Source organism: Argentina silus, assembly GCF_951799395.1.
Source record: "Argentina silus genome assembly, chromosome: 15".
Taxonomy (NCBI): Eukaryota; Metazoa; Chordata; class Actinopteri; order Argentiniformes; family Argentinidae; genus Argentina; species Argentina silus.
The window spans coordinates 18,036,718-18,055,217 of record NC_139669.1 but is presented as its reverse complement, the minus strand read 5'-3'; the positions used below and the strand labels follow the sequence as shown (position 1 = coordinate 18,055,217).

Sequence of the window (18,500 nt, the reverse complement as noted above, 5' to 3'; positions counted from 1 at the left end):
GTGAGACGTGGTTTCCTTTATACTCCTCTATAAGTATGAACAGGAGTATGTTTAAGTGCCTTCATGACGGGACTGCGAGATATTCATTGACAGTAGAAGGAATAGTTACAGGCAGAGGTTATTTAACACTCAACCTCACAATGCGCCAAGTCGCATGATGGCGCTATTACATCACAAACGCATAATAGAGGCGCGCGTAAAAGGGCCATTCTCGAAGAGATTATTCATTCAGTGACAGCAGAGACTCGGAAGCATCAAGATGCTGGTAAATCCGCGTAGCTAAACAATGGATTTAACTGTCAACGTAGGATCCTCTGAAACTGAATTTGTGTGAGCATTTTAATTTCTGAGCAAGTTATTGGTTATTGTTTTTTGGTTATACAATGGCGATACAAAGCCGCAAACGACGGTGGCTAGGCGGGTGGACATTTTTCTATTATGCTCTTCTTTTGCTTAATTTGAAAGGAATCTCCGCTCAGATACGGTATTCAATTCAAGAGGAATCAAAAGTGGGGACTGCAGTTGGGAATATAGCTAAAGATCTTGAATTCGACTCCTGGAAAATAGCAGATCGGAATCTTCGCATCGTGTCGGGAACAAAGCAAGAGCTCTTCCAGGTAAACCAGAGAGATGGCGCTTTGTTAGTGAATCACAGAATAGATAGAGAGGAGTTGTGCGGAAAAACAATTCCATGTTTAATAAACCTGAAAGCGGTGATAGAGAATCCGCTAGAGATGCACCAAGTAACTGTGGAGATAATTGATATAAACGATAACTCCCCTATATTTCCAGATGAAAAATACAACTTAGAGATATTAGAGTCTGCTATCACTGGAGCCCGACTCCAGTTGGAAGGGGCCCACGACCCGGATATTGGCTCACATTCGTTGCAATCATATAAATTAAGCCAGAACCAATATTTTCGACTTGAAACAGAGGATTTTGGTGACGATGGCAAAATTCCATTTTTAATTTTACAAAGGCCTCTGGATAGAGAACATATTGCACAATATGATTTGTTGTTAACAGCTATAGACGGGGGTAAACCACAGAGGTCGGGAGCTCTCAACATCACCGTTATTGTGTCTGATGTTAATGACAATCCGCCCGTGTGTGATAAGCAAAAATACACCGTTACCATAAAGGAAAATGTACCGAAGGGAACTTTTTTGTTACAAATTAATGCCTCTGATTCGGACGAAGGAGTGAATGGCGAGGTCGAGTATTCTTTACGGAGTAAATTCAGAGGTTTATCAGCTGAGCCCTTTGAGTTGGACAGTAATACGGGGGAACTAAAGGTGAAGGGGGGCCTTGACTTTGAGAAGAAGCAAGTTTACGAGATGAAGGTCTTGGCAGCGGATAAGGGAGCGGTGTCTCTCTCCACACACTGCAACGTGCTGGTCAGAGTGGAGGATGTGAACGACAACAGGCCCGAGATTGACGTCACCTCGCTGTCCAGCCAGATACCTGAGGATGCGCCTACCGGTACCGTGGTGGCGCTGATGGGGGTGACCGACTTAGACTCCGGTGTGAACGGACAGGTTGTATGTTCTTTACCAAAGGAGATACCGTTTGATCTTAAGCCCTCCCCCGATGGACAGTTCTATTCCTTAGTCACCAAGGACTACCTTGATAAAGAATCCAAATCTCTGTATGATATTACAATCACAGCGAATGACTTAGGGTCCCCAGCGTTGTCTTCAACTAAAGTGATTCAAGTGCAGGTACTAGATGTTAATGACAACAGTCCTCTCTTCACTCAGAGCCCATATACTTTCTATGTAGTTGAGAACAACAAGCCTGGTGTGGCAATCTTCTCTGTTAGCGCATCTGATGTGGATGAAGGCGAAAATGCACTGGTTTCTTATTCACTGGACCGTATGAGCACAGGGCAAAGCGTTACATCCTTCCTAAATATAAATGAAGGCAATGGTACCATATATGCACTAAAGACCTTTGACTTTGAGACGCTCAAAAAGTTCCAGTTTCACGTAATTGCCAAAGACTCAGGAACTCCGTTGCTAAGCAGCAACGTCACAGTGAATGTGTTCATTCTGGATCAGAACGACAACGCTCCAGTGATCTTGTATCCAGTCAGCGCTAACGGTTCCGCTGAAGGTGTGGAGGAGATTCCCCGCAATGTGAACGCAGGACATTTGGTGACTAAAGTGAGAGCCTATGACGCTGATATAGGATATAACGGCTGGTTATTGTTTTCACTCCAGGAAGTTACAGACCACAGTCTCTTTAGTTTGGACCGCTATACAGGACAGATCAGGACACTTCGGTCATTCACAGAGACAGACGAGGCTGAGCATAAACTGGTCATACTGGTAAAAGACAATGGGAACGTTTCACTCTCAGCAACAGCTACTGTGATTATCAACGCTGTGGAGCCTAAAGAAGCTTTTGCAGCTTCTGATGTTAAAACCTCAGTAAATGTCGAGGAGGAGAACAACGTCACATTTTATTTGATGATTACTTTGGGGTCCGTTTCAGCGCTTTTTCTTATCAGTATCATCGTGTTGATTGTAATGCAGTGCTCCAAAGCCACAGACTATTCCTCCAAGTATTTACAAGATCCGAATTACGACGGGACACTGTGCCACAGCATCCAGTACAGATCCGGAGACAAACGGTACATGTTAGTTGGACCCAGAATGAGTATAGGTTCTACTATTGTCCCGGGCAGCAATGGGAATACTCTAGTGGTACCCGGAGACAGGAGGAGAGCTTCTGGAGAGGTAAGGATTACTTATGTCTTTTATTGTTTCAGGAGTCATTTAAGGGCTACTTTGGTGTTGGTGAAGTGTATACCATTTTTTTTTTACATAAATAGAATTTCCATTGCTGTTCATTTCTCATTTAGTATTGTAATATCCAGTGCGTATTGGATGGTTACTGTCCACTGTTGGGTTGCTGAAATGCCCGCTGGGGCGATGTCCATTGTGCCCGTTGAAGACTCTAGACTTGCATTTACTTAGCTCCGTCCACAATTAGGGCTGCATTCACTAATTTAACTCAAACACGTCCCGCTAATATTTATTGCAGCGTATCCAATATCATGATTCAAACAGACCCTATAGTGCCGGGCCGCCGGGTGTCAGTGTAACACAAGGAGACTTCTATCGTTATTCGTTTTAGATCAGGCCCTGCCCCTCTCTAGGCTGTTTTATTCTACACAAACAGAGCTCACTGCGCGGATATGCAAGTAAGAGGTTCTATGTTTGTCGAAAAGAAATGCTTCATCTGACGGTTTTGAATCATGATATTTAACTTGTGTCTTTGTTTGTGGAGAATCTGATTTGAAGAAACATATCAGTTTGAATTAAGGGACGAGTGAAGGTCTGTTTTATGATGGGAGACGGAGGACAAAGGCGCAGATGGGAGTACTGGTGGATTGCTCTGCGTTTCTCTTTGCTGCTGTGCTTCGGGGAGCAGGTTTCAGCACAGATCAGATACTCTATTCCAGAGGAGGTTAAAGAGGGGTCCGTTGTTGGAAATATTGCGAAAGATTTGGGTCTTGAAGTCAGTACTTTGGTGGAGAGACGGTTTCGTATCGTTTCTGGATCTAAGGACGCTCTTTTCCAGGTAAATCAGAACAATGGCGTCTTGTCCGTTCATAGGAAGATCGACAGAGAGGAGGTCTGTGATGGAAATGGCGCATGTATGATCAACTTGAAAATCGTTGTTGAAAACCCTTTAGAGATTCATTATGTAGGAGTAGAGATTACTGATGTGAACGATCATTCGCCTAGTTTTATAGAGAAAGAGCAGCACTTGGAAATAGCTGAATCTACTCTTCCCGGGACAGGTTTCCAACTACAGGCTGCACGTGATCCTGACTCTGGGATACATTCCGTCCGTTTATATACAGTAAGCCATAACGAATATTTCGACCTGGAGATGCGAGAGAGTGGCGATGAAGGAAAAATTCCTGTTTTGAAACTCCACAAATCTCTTGATAGGGAACATGAAAGCAATCATGTTCTCATTTTGACAGCAATTGATGGCGGGAATCCCCCGAGATCAGGGCATGTGAACATTTCAGTCACTGTTCTTGATAATAATGACAACCGTCCAGTATTCAGCCAGGACGTGTATTCCGTGTCTGTACAGGAAAATGTTGAAGTTGGAACCATTGTGACTAAAGTTCATGCTACCGATACGGACGATGGTCTGTATTCCGAGGTTATTTATTCGTTCGTCAAAAACCTAAAAAGGAAGGTATATGACACGTTTAGCTTGGATTCCATTACTGGTGAACTATTGGTAAAGGCCGATATAGACTTTGAGGATACTGAGGTTTACAGAGCTGATATTATAGCTTCCGATAAAGGTCAGCCTCCTATGACGACAGAATGCAGGGTTATAATCAAGATCAAAGACATGAATGATAATAAACCCGAAATAGAGGTGACATCTCTGTCTAATATGGTCTCTGAAAATTCAAAGCCTGGAACTGTCATATCTCTGATAAGTGTAAGTGACAAAGACTCTGGTGTTAATGGGAAAGTGTTGTGTAGTCTCTCAGATGATGCACCATTTGAATTAAAACCCTCATTTCAAGATAACATGTACTCTTTAGTGACCAAACAACGTTTAGATCGAGAGGTTGTATCACACTATGACGTCACAATAACAGCCACTGACTGTGGTCAGCCTCCTCTGTCCGCATTCAAAACTCTGAGCGTCCAGATATCAGATGTGAACGATAACAGCCCAGAATTCTCCCAGAACCCCCTCGAGCTGTACTTAGTGGAAAATAACTCTCCTGGTGCGTCCATATTCTCTGTTAGCGCCTCTGATAAAGACTTGAATGAAAATGCTGTTATCTCATATCACATTGTTAGAGGTGACGGGGTTCGGAATGATATGGCGTCTTTCCTAAATATTAATTCTGATAATGGACATATTTCCGCGCTAAAAAGTTTTGACTTTGAAACCCTCAAAACATTTAAATTCCAAGTTGTAGCTACAGACTCTGGAACTCCGTCTCGAAGCAGCAACGTCACAGTGAACGTGTTCATTCTGGATCAGAACGACAACGCTCCAGTGATCTTGTATCCAGTCAGAGCTAACGGTTCCGCTGAAGGTGTGGAGGAGATTCCCCGCAATGTGAACGCAGGACATTTGGTGACTAAAGTGAGAGCCTATGACGCTGATATAGGATATAACGGCTGGTTATTGTTTTCACTCCAGGAAGTTACAGACCACAGTCTCTTTAGTTTAGACCGCTATACAGGACAGATCAGGACACTTCGGTCATTCACAGAGACAGACGAGGCTGAGCATAAACTGGTCATACTGGTAAAAGACAATGGGAACGTTTCACTGTCAGCAACAGCTACTGTGATTATCAACGCTGTGGAGCCCAAAGAGGCTTTTGCAGCTTCTGATGTTAAAAGCTCAGTTAAAGACGAGGAGGAGAACAACGTTACATTTTATTTGATGATTACTTTGGGGTCAGTTTCAGCGCTTTTTCTCATCAGTATCATCGTGTTGATTGTAATGCAGTGCTCCAAAGCCACAGACTATTCCTCCAAGTATTTACAAGATCCGAATTACGACGGGACATTGTGCCACAGCATCCAGTACAGATCCGGAGACAAACGGTACATGTTAGTTGGACCCAGAATGAGTATAGGTTCTACTATTGTCCCGGGCAGCAATGGGAATACTCTAGTGGTCCCCGGAGACAGAAGGAGAGCTTCTGGAGAGGTAAGAACTACTCACGTCTTTTATTATTTCAGGATTCATTTCAGGGCTACTTTTGAAGTTTTGGTGAAGTGTATACTTTATTTTTACGAAAGTGGATTTCCATAGCCACCGCTTTGCTATTAATTTCTCATGTCGTTTTGTAATATCCAGTGCGTAATGGAGGGGCACACCAGCTTGTGTGGTTGCTGTCCATGCTGTGGTTCTGAAATGCCTGCTTGGGCGATATCCATTGAAGGTTCTGAACTTGCTGGAGCTGCATTCACTAATGTAACTCACACACTGCCTGCTCATGTGTATTGTATCGTGAGCCAATATCATGATTCAAACAGACTCTATAGAGCCGGGCCGCCGGGTGTCAGTGTAACACAAGGAGACTGTTACAGTTCTTGTTTTAGATTAGCCCTGCCCCTCTCTGGGCTATTTTATTCAACAAAAACAGAGCTCACTGCACGGACATGCAAGCAAGAGGTTCTATGTTAGTCGAAAAGGACTGCTTAATTTGACGGTTTTCAATCATGACATGTCAGTTATATTTTTATTGGTGGAGAATCTGATTTGAAGAAACAAATCACTTTGAATTAAGAGACGATTGAAGGTCTGATTAATGATGGGAGACGGAGGACAAAGGCGCAGATGGGAGTATTGGTGGGTTGCTCTGCGTTTTTCTTTGCTGCTGTGCTTCGGGGAGCAGGTTTCAGCACAGATCAGATACTCTATTCCAGAAGAGGGGAAAGAGGGATCCGTTGTTGGAAATGTTGCAAAGGATTTGGGTCTTGACGTCAGTACTTTGGTGGAGAGGCGGTTTCGTATCGTTTCTGGATCTAAGGACGCTCTGTTCCAGGTAAATCAGAACAATGGCTTCTTGTACGTCCATAAGAACATCGATAGAGAGGAACTCTGTGATGGAACTGCCGCCTGTTTGATTAACCTGAAAATTGTTGTTGAAAATCCCCTCGAAATACATTATGTAGGAGTAGAAATAGCGGATATAAATGATAACTCTCCAAATTTCCCTGAAATGCAACAGCGATTACAAATAACGGAAAACAAGCTCCCGGGAGCACGCTTTGAACTCCAGACAGCGCGTGATGCCGACGTTGGTGTAAACTCCGTCCGTTTCTATAAATTAAGCCAGAATGAGCATTTTGAGTTGGAGTTAAGAGACAGTGGGGAGGGGGACAAAATTCCCTTTTTAATCTTACGGAAACACTTGGACAGGGAGCAGAAGATCAAACATGCTCTGATACTGACAGCACTGGATGGAGGGAATCCACCTAGATCTGGCACTCTTAACGTGACGGTTACTGTGCTAGATACAAATGATAATCAGCCTGTATGTGGCCAAGAGGTCTACTCTGTAACGTTAGCGGAAAATGCTCCTATAGGCAGAAGTATAGTAACAGTAAACGCAACAGATGCAGACGAAGGGTCAAATGGACATGTTCAATACACATTCGGTGAAACAGTAAAGCGAAGAGTGCGTGACATTTTTGAATTGGACAAAGAAACGGGTCAAATTCGAGTGAAAGGAAATATTAACTTTGAAGAGAATGAGGTTTATAGATTTAACGTGGAAGCTTATGATAAGGGTCAACCTCCAATGACTTCTGATTGTAGAGTTGTCATAAAGATACTTGATGAAAATGATAATAAACCAGAAATAGAGGTGACATCTCTCTCCAATACAGTGTCTGAGGACTCGAAAGCTGGTACTGTCATATCTCTTATTAGTGTTACAGACAAAGATTCAAGCATAAATGGTAAAGTCATATCTAGTATACCAGAAAATGTGCCATTTGAGTTAAAACCGTCATTTCAGGATAATGTGTATTCTGTGGTCACGAAGGGACGGTTAGACAGAGAACTTACGTCCCATTATGACATCACAATAACAGCCACTGACTGTGGTCTGCCTCCTCTGTCCACATTCAAAACTCTGAGCGTCCAGATATCAGATGTGAACGATAACAGCCCAGAATTCTCCCAGAACCCCCTTGAGCTGTACTTAGTGGAAAATAACGCTCCCGGTGCGTCCATATTCTCTGTTAGCGCCTCTGATAAAGACTTGAATGAAAATGCTGTGATCTCATATCACATTGTTAGGGGTGACGGGGTTCGGAATGATATGGCATCTTTCCTCAATATTAATTCTGATAATGGGCATATTTCCGCGCTAAAAAGCTTTGACTTTGAAAATGTTAAAAAGTTCCAATTCCAAGTTGTAGCTACAGACTCTGGAACTCCATCTCTAAGCAGCAACGTCACAGTGAACGTATTCATTCTGGATCAGAACGACAACGCTCCAGTGATCTTGTATCCAGTCAGCGCTAACGGTTCCGCTGAAGGTGTGGAGGAGATTCCCCGCAATGTGAACGCAGGACATTTGGTGACGAAAGTGAGAGCCTATGACGCTGATATAGGATATAACGGCTGGTTATTGTTTTCACTCCAGGAAGTTACAGACCACAGTCTCTTTAGTTTGGACCGCTATACAGGACAGATCAGGACACTTCGGTCATTCACAGAGACAGACGAGGCTGAGCATAAACTGGTCATACTGGTAAAAGACAATGGGAACGTTTCACTGTCAGCAACAGCTACTGTGATTATCAACGCTGTGGAGCCCAAAGAGGCGTTTGCAGCTTCTGATGTTAAAAGCTCAGTTAAAGACGAGGAGGAGAACAACGTTACATTTTATTTGATGATTACTTTGGGGTCAGTTTCAGCGCTTTTTCTCATCAGTATCATCGTGTTGATTGTAATGCAGTGCTCCAAAGCCACAGACTATTCCTCCAAGTATTTACAAGATCCAAATTACGACGGGACATTGTGCCACAGCATCCAGTACAGATCCGGAGACAAACGGTACATGTTAGTTGGACCCAGAATGAGTATAGGTTCTACTATAGTCCCGGGCAGCAATGGAAATACTCTCGTGGTCCCCGATCACAGGAGAGCTTCTGGAGAGGTAAGAACTGTTTAAAATATCTACAAACAATACGTCACTTGTTGGCCATTTGGTTTGAGCATTTTAGAGAGGTATGACCTGCTCTCCATAAAACCAGACAAGATGTCTTACTTTTGTAGGTTATTTGGCTCCCTGAGTTTTTTTTTTACTGTATTGTCCATCCGTAGGCTAATGCAAGATCGTTTGCTGTCTATTCTCGTGGTGCTGAAATCGAAGCTATTTTTGTTCGTATGTGTTGTTTTTTCGGGCTACTTGGAGGTTTACTTTTGTTTTTTGTTAGCTTTACCTTTCCCCTCGGTCAACTCCACGTCTATATATCCCAGCTGCCCCTTTACCTTTTGTCATTCTTTTTAAGATTATCATCATCCCATTTCAAGTGTATTTACTGATCTTGGTCGAAGATATACACATAATAACTGCACGGGCTTGTACACTTCTGTTTACCAGAATTCCGGTCCACAGGGTGTCAGTGTAACATAAGCAGACGGAGTTCATCGTTGTGTTGATTAGGCCCTGCCCCTCATAGGACGGTTTTGTTCCGTAAACCAAAAGAAGTGAGCGGACCGCTGAGTAAGACGTGTTATGGCAATGGCCAGAGATAGTAGTGTTTTTTTTTCAGTGTTAATCGTGGGATTCAGTATGGATCAATACGAGTTTGCCATCTGATCATTAGGATATACATTTTTCATTTAGGAGCGTGTGTGTTTGCCTTATGATGGAAGACGGAGGACAAAGGCGCAGATGGGAGTATTGGTGGTTTGCTCTGCGTTTCTTTCTGCTGCTGTGCTTCGGGGAGCAGGTTTCTGCACAGATTAGATACTCTATCCCTGAGGAGGGTAAAGAGGGGTCAATTGTTGGAAATATAGCCAAGGACTTGGGTCTTGACGTCAGTACTTTGGTGGATAGACGATTTCGTATCGTTTCTGGATCTAAGGACGCTCTGTTCCAGGTAAATCAGAACAATGGCGTTTTGTCCATTCTTCAGACAATCGACAGAGAGGAGCTCTGTGGTAGCAATAGCGCATGCCTGATGGATCTGAAAATCGTTGTTGAAAATCCGCTTGAAATACATTATGTTGGTTTAGAAATTACAGATGTGAATGATCACTCCCCTAGTTTCCCAGAAAAAGAGCAGCGATTTGAGATAGCTGAGCATACTTCACCGGGGACGCGATTCCAACTCCATGCAGCTCGTGACCCTGATGTCGGGATGAATTCAGTTCATTCGTACAAAATAACATCAAATGATCATTTTGAAATCGATGTTCGGCAAAGTGATGATGACAAAATACCGTTTTTGGTATTAAAGAAGTCCCTGGATAGAGAACAAAAAGTAAATCACATGCTACTTTTAACAGCGGTAGATGGAGGTAATCCTCAAAGATCAGGGACTCTTAATGTTACCATTATCGTTCTGGATATTAATGATAACCGGCCCGTTTTTAGTCAAGACACCTATCACGTTAGGATACCTGAAAATGTTCCAATTGGTACAATTGTGATTCGAGTAAACGCAACGGATTCAGATTATGGGAGTAATGGTGACATTGAGTACAGCCTTGGCAAAACCTTAAGGCGAAAAGTCTATGATATTTTTGAACTGGATAGCTTAAGTGGAGAGATTAGAGTAAAGGGTGAAGTGGACTTCGAGGACACAGAGGTCTATAAATTAGATGTGCAGGCCTCAGACAAAGGACAACCTCCCTTAACTGTAGAATGTAGAGTTACTATAAAGATAATAGATGTCAACGATAATAAACCAGAGATAGATGTTACCTCTCTCTCAAATACAGTGGCTGAAGACGCAAAACCAGGAACAGTCATATCTCTCATTAGTGTGATAGATAAAGACTCCAGCATGAATGGGAAAGTAATATCAAGTATATCAGAAAACGCCCCTTTTGAGTTAAAGCCATCATATAAAGAAAATGTGTATTCTGTCGTTACAAAGGGGTGCTTAGATCGAGAGCTTGTGTCCAATTATGACATCACAATAACAGCCACTGACTGTGGTCAGCCTCCTCTGTCCACATTCAAAACTCTGAGCGTCCAGATATCAGATGTGAACGATAATAGCCCAGAATTCTCCCAGAACCCCCTCGAGCTGTACTTAGTGGAAAATAACGCTCCCGGTGCGTCCATATTCTCTGTTAGCGCCTCTGATAACGACTTGAATGAAAATGCTGTGATCTCATATCACATTGTTAGAAGTGAGGGGAAAAACAATGATATGGCATCTTTCTTGAATATGAATTCTGATAATGGACATATTTCCGCGCTTAAAAGCTTTGATGTTGAAACCCTCAAAACGTTTCAATTCCAAGTTGTAGCTACAGACTCTGGAAATCCGTCTCTAAGCAGCAACGTCACAGTGAACGTGTTCATTCTGGATCAGAACGACAACGCTCCAGTGATCTTGTATCCAGTCAGCGCTAACGGTTCCGCTGAAGGTGTGGTGGAGATTCCTCGTAATGTGAATGCAGGACATTTGGTGACTAAAGTGAGAGCCTATGACGCCGATATAGGATATAACGGCTGGTTATTATTTTCACTCCAGGAAGTTACAGACCACAGTCTCTTTAGTTTGGACCGCTATACAGGACAGATCAGGACACTTCGGTCATTCACAGAGACAGACGAGGCTGAGCATAAACTGGTCATATTGGTAAAAGACAATGGGAACGTTTCACTCTCAGCAACAGCTACTATGATTATCAACGCTGTGGAGCCCAAAGAGGCTTTTGCAGCTTCTGATGTTAAAAGCTCAGTAAATGTCGAGGAGGAGAACAATGTTACATTTTATTTGATGATTACTTTGGGGTCAGTTTCAGCGCTTTTTCTCATCAGTATCATCGTGTTGATTGTAATGCAGTGCTCCAAAGCCACAGACTATTCCTCCAAGTATTTACAAGATCCGAATTACGACGGGACACTGTGCCACAGCATCCAGTACAGATCCGGAGACAAACGGTACATGTTAGTTGGACCCAGAATGAGTATAGGTTCTACTATAGTCCCGGGAAGCAATGGGAATACTCTAGTGGTACCCGATCACAGGAGGAGAGCTTCTGGAGAGGTAAGAACTGTTTCGACATTTTTAAAAGTTGGCTAATTATTTTTAGATCACTGTTTTTTCAATAAATGTTATGATTCCAATCAAATCAAACCGGTTATCTGTGTAATTTGCTGGAATGTTTTCTCCGTTTGTTGTGGAGGAGAGTGTTTGAAATCGTTAAAATGGTTGCTGTCCACTCTGGTGGTTCTGAATCAAACGCTCATTTGTTTTCATTTGAAAGCATGTTGAGTTACCTGCTGCTTCAGGTGTATTATCTTGGCCTATCAGTTTTCTGTTAAGTCCTTCGCTTTAGCCTCTTCCTCCATTTCTTATTTCTCATACTCTCCAGCCACTATCGTTATTGAAACTAGTGTATGTATTGATACATAACACCGATATGACGAGTATGCTCTAGCGTATTAGATCAAATAATTGTGGAGATCAGATTCCTGCACCACATGGTGTCAGTGTTATACTAGATAACTGTGTTGTGCTTAATACATCAAGCCCTGCCCCTTAAAGATGCATTTCGCTCCACAAAAGCCCAATCGACATCGGAGACGGCCGTGATATGTTGAACGGAATAGACTAATTAATTCCCAAGATTTCACTCTACATGAATTGCACTATCAGGAATAACACATGGAACAATTTATTCCAGGGAACACTTTGCTCTGATTTTTAACTCGTGTTTTGTTGTATTTTGTACGATGGGAGACGGAGGACAAAGGCGCAGATGGGAGTACTGGTGGGTTGCTCTGCGTTTCTCTTTGCTGCTGTGCTTCGGAGAGCAGGTTTCAGCACAGATCAGATACTCTATTGCAGAGGAGGGGAAAGAGGGAACCGTTGTTGGAAATATTGCTAAGGATTTGGGTCTTGACGTCAGTACTTTGGTGGAGAGGCGGTTTCGTATCGTTTCTGGTTCCAAGGACCCTCTGTTCCAGGTAAATCAGAACAATGGCGTCTTGTACGTTCATAAGAATATCGATAGAGAGGAGCTATGTGATAGTAATAGCGCCTGCCTGATGGACCTAAAAATTGTCGTAGAAAACCCTCTAGAAATCCACTATGTCGGTGTAGAAATAGCTGATGTAAATGATAATTCACCCAATTTTCCTGAAAATGAACAGCACTTACAAATAACGGAAAACAAGCTCCCAGGAGCGCGCTTTGAACTCCAGACAGCGCGTGATGCCGACGTTGGTGTAAACTCCGTCCGTTTCTATAAATTAAGCCATAATGAGCATTTTGAGTTGGAGTTGAGAGACAGTGGGGAGGGGGACAAAATTCCCTTTTTGATTTTACGGAAACACTTGGACAGGGAGCAGAAGATCAAACATGCTCTGATACTGACAGCACTGGATGGAGGGAATCCACCTAGATCTGGCACTCTTAACGTGACGGTTATTGTGCTAGACACAAACGATAATCAGCCTGTATGTGACCAAGAGGTCTACTCTGTGACCTTACCGGAAAATCATCCCATAGGCAGAAGTATACTAACAGTAAACGGAACAGATGCAGACGAAGGATCAAATGGACAGGTTCAATACACATTCGGTAAAACAGTAAAGCGTAGAGTGCGTGACATGTTTGAATTGGACAAAGTAACGGGTCAAATTCGAGTAAAAGGAAAAATTGACTTTGAGGAGGATGAGGTTTATAGATTCAACGTTGAAGCGTCTGATATGGGCCAGCCTCCGATGACCTCTGATTGTAGAGTTGTCATAAAGATACTTGATGAAAATGATAATAAACCAGAAATAGAGGTGACATCTCTCTCCAACACAGTGTCTGAGGACTCAAAGCCAGGGACAGTTATTTCCCTAATCAGTGTTACAGACCAAGATTCTGGAATTAATGGTAAAGTCATTTCAGGTATTACTGAGGAGGTACCATTTGAATTAAAACCTTCGTTTAAAGAGAATGTATATTCTGTCGTCACAAAAGGGCACTTAGACAGGGAACTCATGTCACATTATGACATCACAATAACAGCCACTGACTGTGGTCAGCCTCCTCTGTCCACATTCAAAACTCTGAGCGTCCAGATATCAGATGTGAACGATAACAGCCCAGAATTCTCCCAGAACTCCCTCGAGCTGTACTTAGTGGAAAATAACGCTCCCGGTGCGTCCATATTCTCTGTTAGCGCCTCTGATAAAGATTTGAATGAAAATGCTGTGATCTCATATCACATTGTTAAAGGTGACGGGGTTCGTAATGATATGGCATCTTTCCTGAACATCAATTCTGATAATGGACATATTTCCGCGCTAAAGAACTTTGACTTTGAAACCCTCAAAACGTTCAAATTCCAAGTTGTAGCTACAGACTCTGGAAATCCGTCTCTAAGCAGCAACGTCACAGTGAACGTGTTCATTCTGGATCAGAACGACAACGCTCCAGTGATCTTGTATCCAGTCAGCGCTAACGGTTCCGCTGAAGGTGTGGTGGAGATTCCTCGTAATGTGAATGCAGGACATTTGGTGACTAAAGTGAGAGCCTATGACGCTGATATAGGATATAACGGCTGGTTATTATTTTCACTCCAGGAAGTTACAGACCACAGTCTCTTTAGTTTGGACCGCTATACAGGACAGATCAGGACACTTCGGTCATTCACAGAGACAGACGAGGCTGAGCATAAACTGGTCATATTGGTAAAAGACAATGGGAACGTTTCACTCTCAGCAACAGCTACTATGATTATCAACGCTGTGGAGCCCAAAGAGGCTTTTGCAGCTTCTGATGTTAAAAGCTCAGTAAATGTCGAGGAGGAGAACAATGTTACATTTTATTTGATGATTACTTTGGGGTCAGTTTCAGCGCTTTTTCTCATCAGTATCATCGTGTTGATTGTAATGCAGTGCTCCAAAGCCACAGACTATTCCTCCAAGTATTTACAAGATCCGAATTACGACGGGACACTGTGCCACAGCATCCAGTACAGATCCGGAGACAAACGGTACATGTTAGTTGGACCCAGAATGAGTATAGGTTCTACTATAGTCCCGGGAAGCAATGGGAATAACTCTAGTGGTACCCGATCACAGGAGGAGAGCTTCTGGAGAGGTAAGAACTGTTTCGACATTTTTAAAAGTTGGCTAATTATTTTTAGATCACTGTTTTTTCAATAAATGTTATGATTCCAATCAAATCAAACCGGTTATCTGTGTAATTTGCTCCATGGTTTGCTGGAATGTTTTCTCCGTTTGTTGTGGAGGAGAGTGTTTGAAATCGTTAAAATGGTTGCTGTCCACTCTGGTGGTTCTGAATCAAACACTCATTTGTTTTCATTTGAAAGCATGTTGAGTTACCTGCTGCTTCAGGTGTATTATCTTGGCCTATCAGTTTTCTGTTAAGTCCTTCGCTTTAGCCTCTTCCTCCATTTCTTATTTCTCATACTCTCCAGACACTATCGTTATTAGAACTAGTGTATGTATTGATACATAACACCGATATGACGAGTATGCTCTAGCGTATTAGATCAAATAATTGTGGAGATCAGATTCCTGCACCACATGGTGTCAGTGTTATACTAGATAACTGTGTTGTGCTTTATACATCAAGCCCTGCCCCTTAAAGATGCATTTCGCTCCACAAAAGCCCAATCGACATCGGAGACGGCCGTGATATGTTGAACGGAATAGACTAATTAACTCCCAAGATTTCACTCTACATGAATTGCACTATCAGGAATAACACATGGAACAATTTATTCCAGGGAACACTTTGCTCTGATTTTTAACTCGTGTTTTGTTGTATTTTGTACGATGGGAGACGGAGGACAAAGGCGCAGATGGGAGTACTGGTGGGTTGCTCTGCGTTTCTCTTTGCTGCTGTGCTTCGGAGAGCAGGTTTCAGCACAGATCAGATACTCTATTGCAGAGGAGGGGAAAGAGGGAACCGTTGTTGGAAATATTGCTAAGGATTTGGGTCTTGACGTCAGTACTTTGGTGGAGAGGCGGTTTCGTATCGTTTCTGGTTCCAAGGACCCTCTGTTCCAGGTAAATCAGAACAATGGCGTCTTGTACGTTCATAAGAATATCGATAGAGAGGAGCTATGTGATAGTAATAGCGCCTGCCTGATGGACCTAAAAATTGTCGTAGAAAACCCTCTAGAAATCCACTATGTCGGTGTAGAAATAGCTGATGTAAATGATAATTCACCCAATTTCCCTGAAAATGAACAGCACTTACAAATAACGGAAAACAAGCTCCCAGGAGCGCGCTTTGAACTCCAGACAGCGCGTGATGCCGACGTTGGTGTAAACTCCGTCCGTTTCTATAAATTAAGCCATAATGAGCATTTTGAGTTGGAGTTGAGAGACAGTGGGGAGGGGGACAAAATTCCCTTTTTGATTTTACGGAAAAACTTGGACAGGGAACAGAAGATGAAACATGCTCTGATACTGACAGCACTGGATGGAGGGAATCCACCTAGATCTGGCACTCTTAACGTGACGGTTATTGTGCTAGACACAAACGATAATCAGCCTGTATGTGACCAAGAGGTCTACTCTGTGACCTTACCGGAAAATCATCCCATAGGCAGAAGTATACTAACAATAAACGCAACAGATGCAGACGAAGGATCAAATGGACAGGTTCAATACACATTCGGTAAAACAGTAAAGCGTAGAGTGCGTGACATGTTTGAATTGGACAAAGTAACGGGTCAAATTCGAGTAAAAGGAAAAATTGACTTTGAGGAGGATGAGGTTTATAGATTCAACGTTGAAGCGTCTGATATGGGCCAGCCTCCGATGACCTCTGATTGTAGAGTTGTCATAAAGATACTTGATGAAAATGATAATAAACCAGAAATAGAGGTGACATCTCTCTCCAACACAGTGTCTGAGGACTCAAAGGCAGGGACAGTTATTTCCCTAATCAGTGTTACAGACCAAGATTCTGGAATTAATGGTAAAGTCATTTCAGGTATTACTGAGGAGGTACCATTTGAATTAAAACCTTCGTTTAAAGAGAATGTATATTCTGTCGTCACAAAAGGGCACTTAGACAGGGAACTCATGTCACATTATGACATCACAATAACAGCCACTGACTGTGGTCAGCCTCCTCTGTCCACATTCAAAACTCTGAGCGTCCAGATATCAGATGTGAACGATAACAGCCCAGAATTCTCCCAGAACCCCCTCGAGCTGTACTTAGTGGAAAATAACGCTCCCGGTGCGTCCATATTCTCTGTTAGCGCCTCTGATAAAGATTTGAATGAAAATGCTGTGATCTCATATCACATTGTTAAAGGTGACGGGGTTCGTAATGATATGGCATCTTTCCTGAACATCAATTCTGATAATGGACATATTTCCGCGCTAAAGAACTTTGACTTTGAAACTCTCAAAACATTTAAATTCCAAGTTGTAGCTACAGACTCTGGAACTCCGTCTCGAAGCAGCAACGTCACAGTGAACGTGTTCATTCTGGATCAGAACGACAACGCTCCAGTGATCTTGTATCCAATCAGCGCTAACGGTTCCGCTGAAGGTGTGGAGGAGATTCCCCGCAATGTGAACGCAGGACATTTGGTGACTAAAGTGAGAGCCTATGACGCTGATATAGGATATAACGGCTGGTTATTATTTTCACTCCAGGAAGTTACAGACCACAGTCTCTTTAGTTTGGACCGCTATACAGGACAGATCAGGACACTTCGGTCATTCACAGAGACAGACGAGGCTGAGCATAAACTGGTCATACTGGTAAAAGACAATGGGAACGTTTCACTGTCAGCAACAGCTACTGTGATTATCAACGCTGTGGAGCCCAAAGAGGCTTTTGCAGCTTCTGATGTTAAAAGCTCAGTAAAAGACGAGGAGGAGAACAACGTTACATTTTATTTGATGATTACTTTGGGGTCAGTTTCAGCGCTTTTTCTCATCAGTATTATCGTGTTGATTGTAATGCAGTGCTCCAAAGCCACAGACTATTCCTCCAAGTATTTACAAGATCCAAATTACGACGGGACACTGTGCCACAGCATCCAGTACAGATCCGGAGACAAACGATACATGTTAGTTGGACCCAGAATGAGTATAGGTTCTACTATAGTCCCGGGCAGCAATGGGAATACTCTAGTGGTCCCCGATCACAGGAGGAGAGCGTCTGGAGAGGTAAGAGTTGTTTCAAAGTATTTATCAACAATGCAGGTCTAAATATTTTGTTGGCAATGTGATTTGGCTACTACTTAGAGGTATGCGCTCTCCATGAAATCAAACGTTAGGACTTATGTGTGTGTATGGCTACCCTGTTCATGTCTTGCGTAGGGCAAACCCGTACACAACGGTCGCTGTCCACTCGCGTGGTGCTGAAACTGCAGCTAATCTTTTTGGCAACACAGATGATCAACGTGGGTTTAAGTTACACTTTCATTGTACTTGCTGTATGTTCCGTTGTGTTAGCTACTTGTCTACTCAAGTCTGTTCCATCTTTCTGCTGTGCTCCTTAACATGTTCTTGTTATTGTACAGCCTATTCTTTCAAGTCGTTAATAAAAATCAAAAATCAATAGAATCATAATCTTAGCTCGATTCCATGTTCCGTGCCACAGGGTGTCAGTGTAACACCAGCATAGAGAGACTGTACATGTTAGTACATTTGGCCCTGCCCCTTCTACGGCTGTTTTGTTCTACGTAAACCGAGAGAAGTGATCGGACATCAGAGTAAGACGTGCATTGGTCAGAGATCATTTCTGCATTTTGTTGGTGCTGATCAATTGGACTCAGTATGT

General features: G+C 42.8%; 4 protein-coding genes and 1 pseudogene across 5 annotated transcripts; all 5 read left to right on the top strand.

The window, feature by feature from the left end:
• Nucleotides 1-383: 383 nt before the first annotated feature.
• LOC310816103 (protocadherin alpha-8-like) lies at nt 384-3,309 on the top strand (the record flags this gene model as incomplete). Its single annotated transcript, XM_083686109.1, has 2 exons — nt 384-2,759; nt 3,298-3,309. The coding sequence occupies 2 exons, from the start codon at nt 384-386 to the stop codon at nt 3,307-3,309; spliced, it is 2,388 nt and encodes a 795-aa protein (XP_083542235.1).
• A 48-nt stretch (nt 3,310-3,357) lies between these two features.
• On the top strand, nt 3,358-6,059 carry LOC310816102 (protocadherin alpha-8; the record flags this gene model as incomplete). The annotated part of the gene is made up of 2 exons (XM_083686108.1): nt 3,358-5,721; nt 6,051-6,059. 2 exons carry the CDS (start codon nt 3,358-3,360, stop codon nt 6,057-6,059), a joined length of 2,373 nt encoding a protein of 790 aa, XP_083542234.1.
• A 269-nt stretch (nt 6,060-6,328) lies between these two features.
• LOC310816223 (protocadherin alpha-8-like) lies at nt 6,329-8,704 on the top strand (the record flags this gene model as incomplete). The annotated part of the gene is made up of 1 exon (XM_083686285.1): nt 6,329-8,704. The coding sequence occupies one exon, from the start codon at nt 6,329-6,331 to the stop codon at nt 8,702-8,704; it is 2,376 nt and encodes a 791-aa protein (XP_083542411.1).
• Nucleotides 8,705-9,404: 700 nt separating this feature from the next.
• LOC310816100 (protocadherin alpha-8-like) lies at nt 9,405-11,801 on the top strand (the record flags this gene model as incomplete). The annotated part of the gene is made up of 1 exon (XM_083686106.1): nt 9,405-11,801. One exon carries the CDS (start codon nt 9,405-9,407, stop codon nt 11,799-11,801), a length of 2,397 nt encoding a protein of 798 aa, XP_083542232.1.
• Nucleotides 11,802-12,454: 653 nt separating this feature from the next.
• Nucleotides 12,455-18,082, top strand: LOC310816099 (protocadherin alpha-3-like; annotated as a pseudogene). Its single transcript has 3 exons — nt 12,455-14,819; nt 17,720-17,884; nt 18,038-18,082. The product of its transcript is annotated as a protocadherin alpha-3-like (transcript).
• Nucleotides 18,083-18,500: the final 418 nt, after the last annotated feature.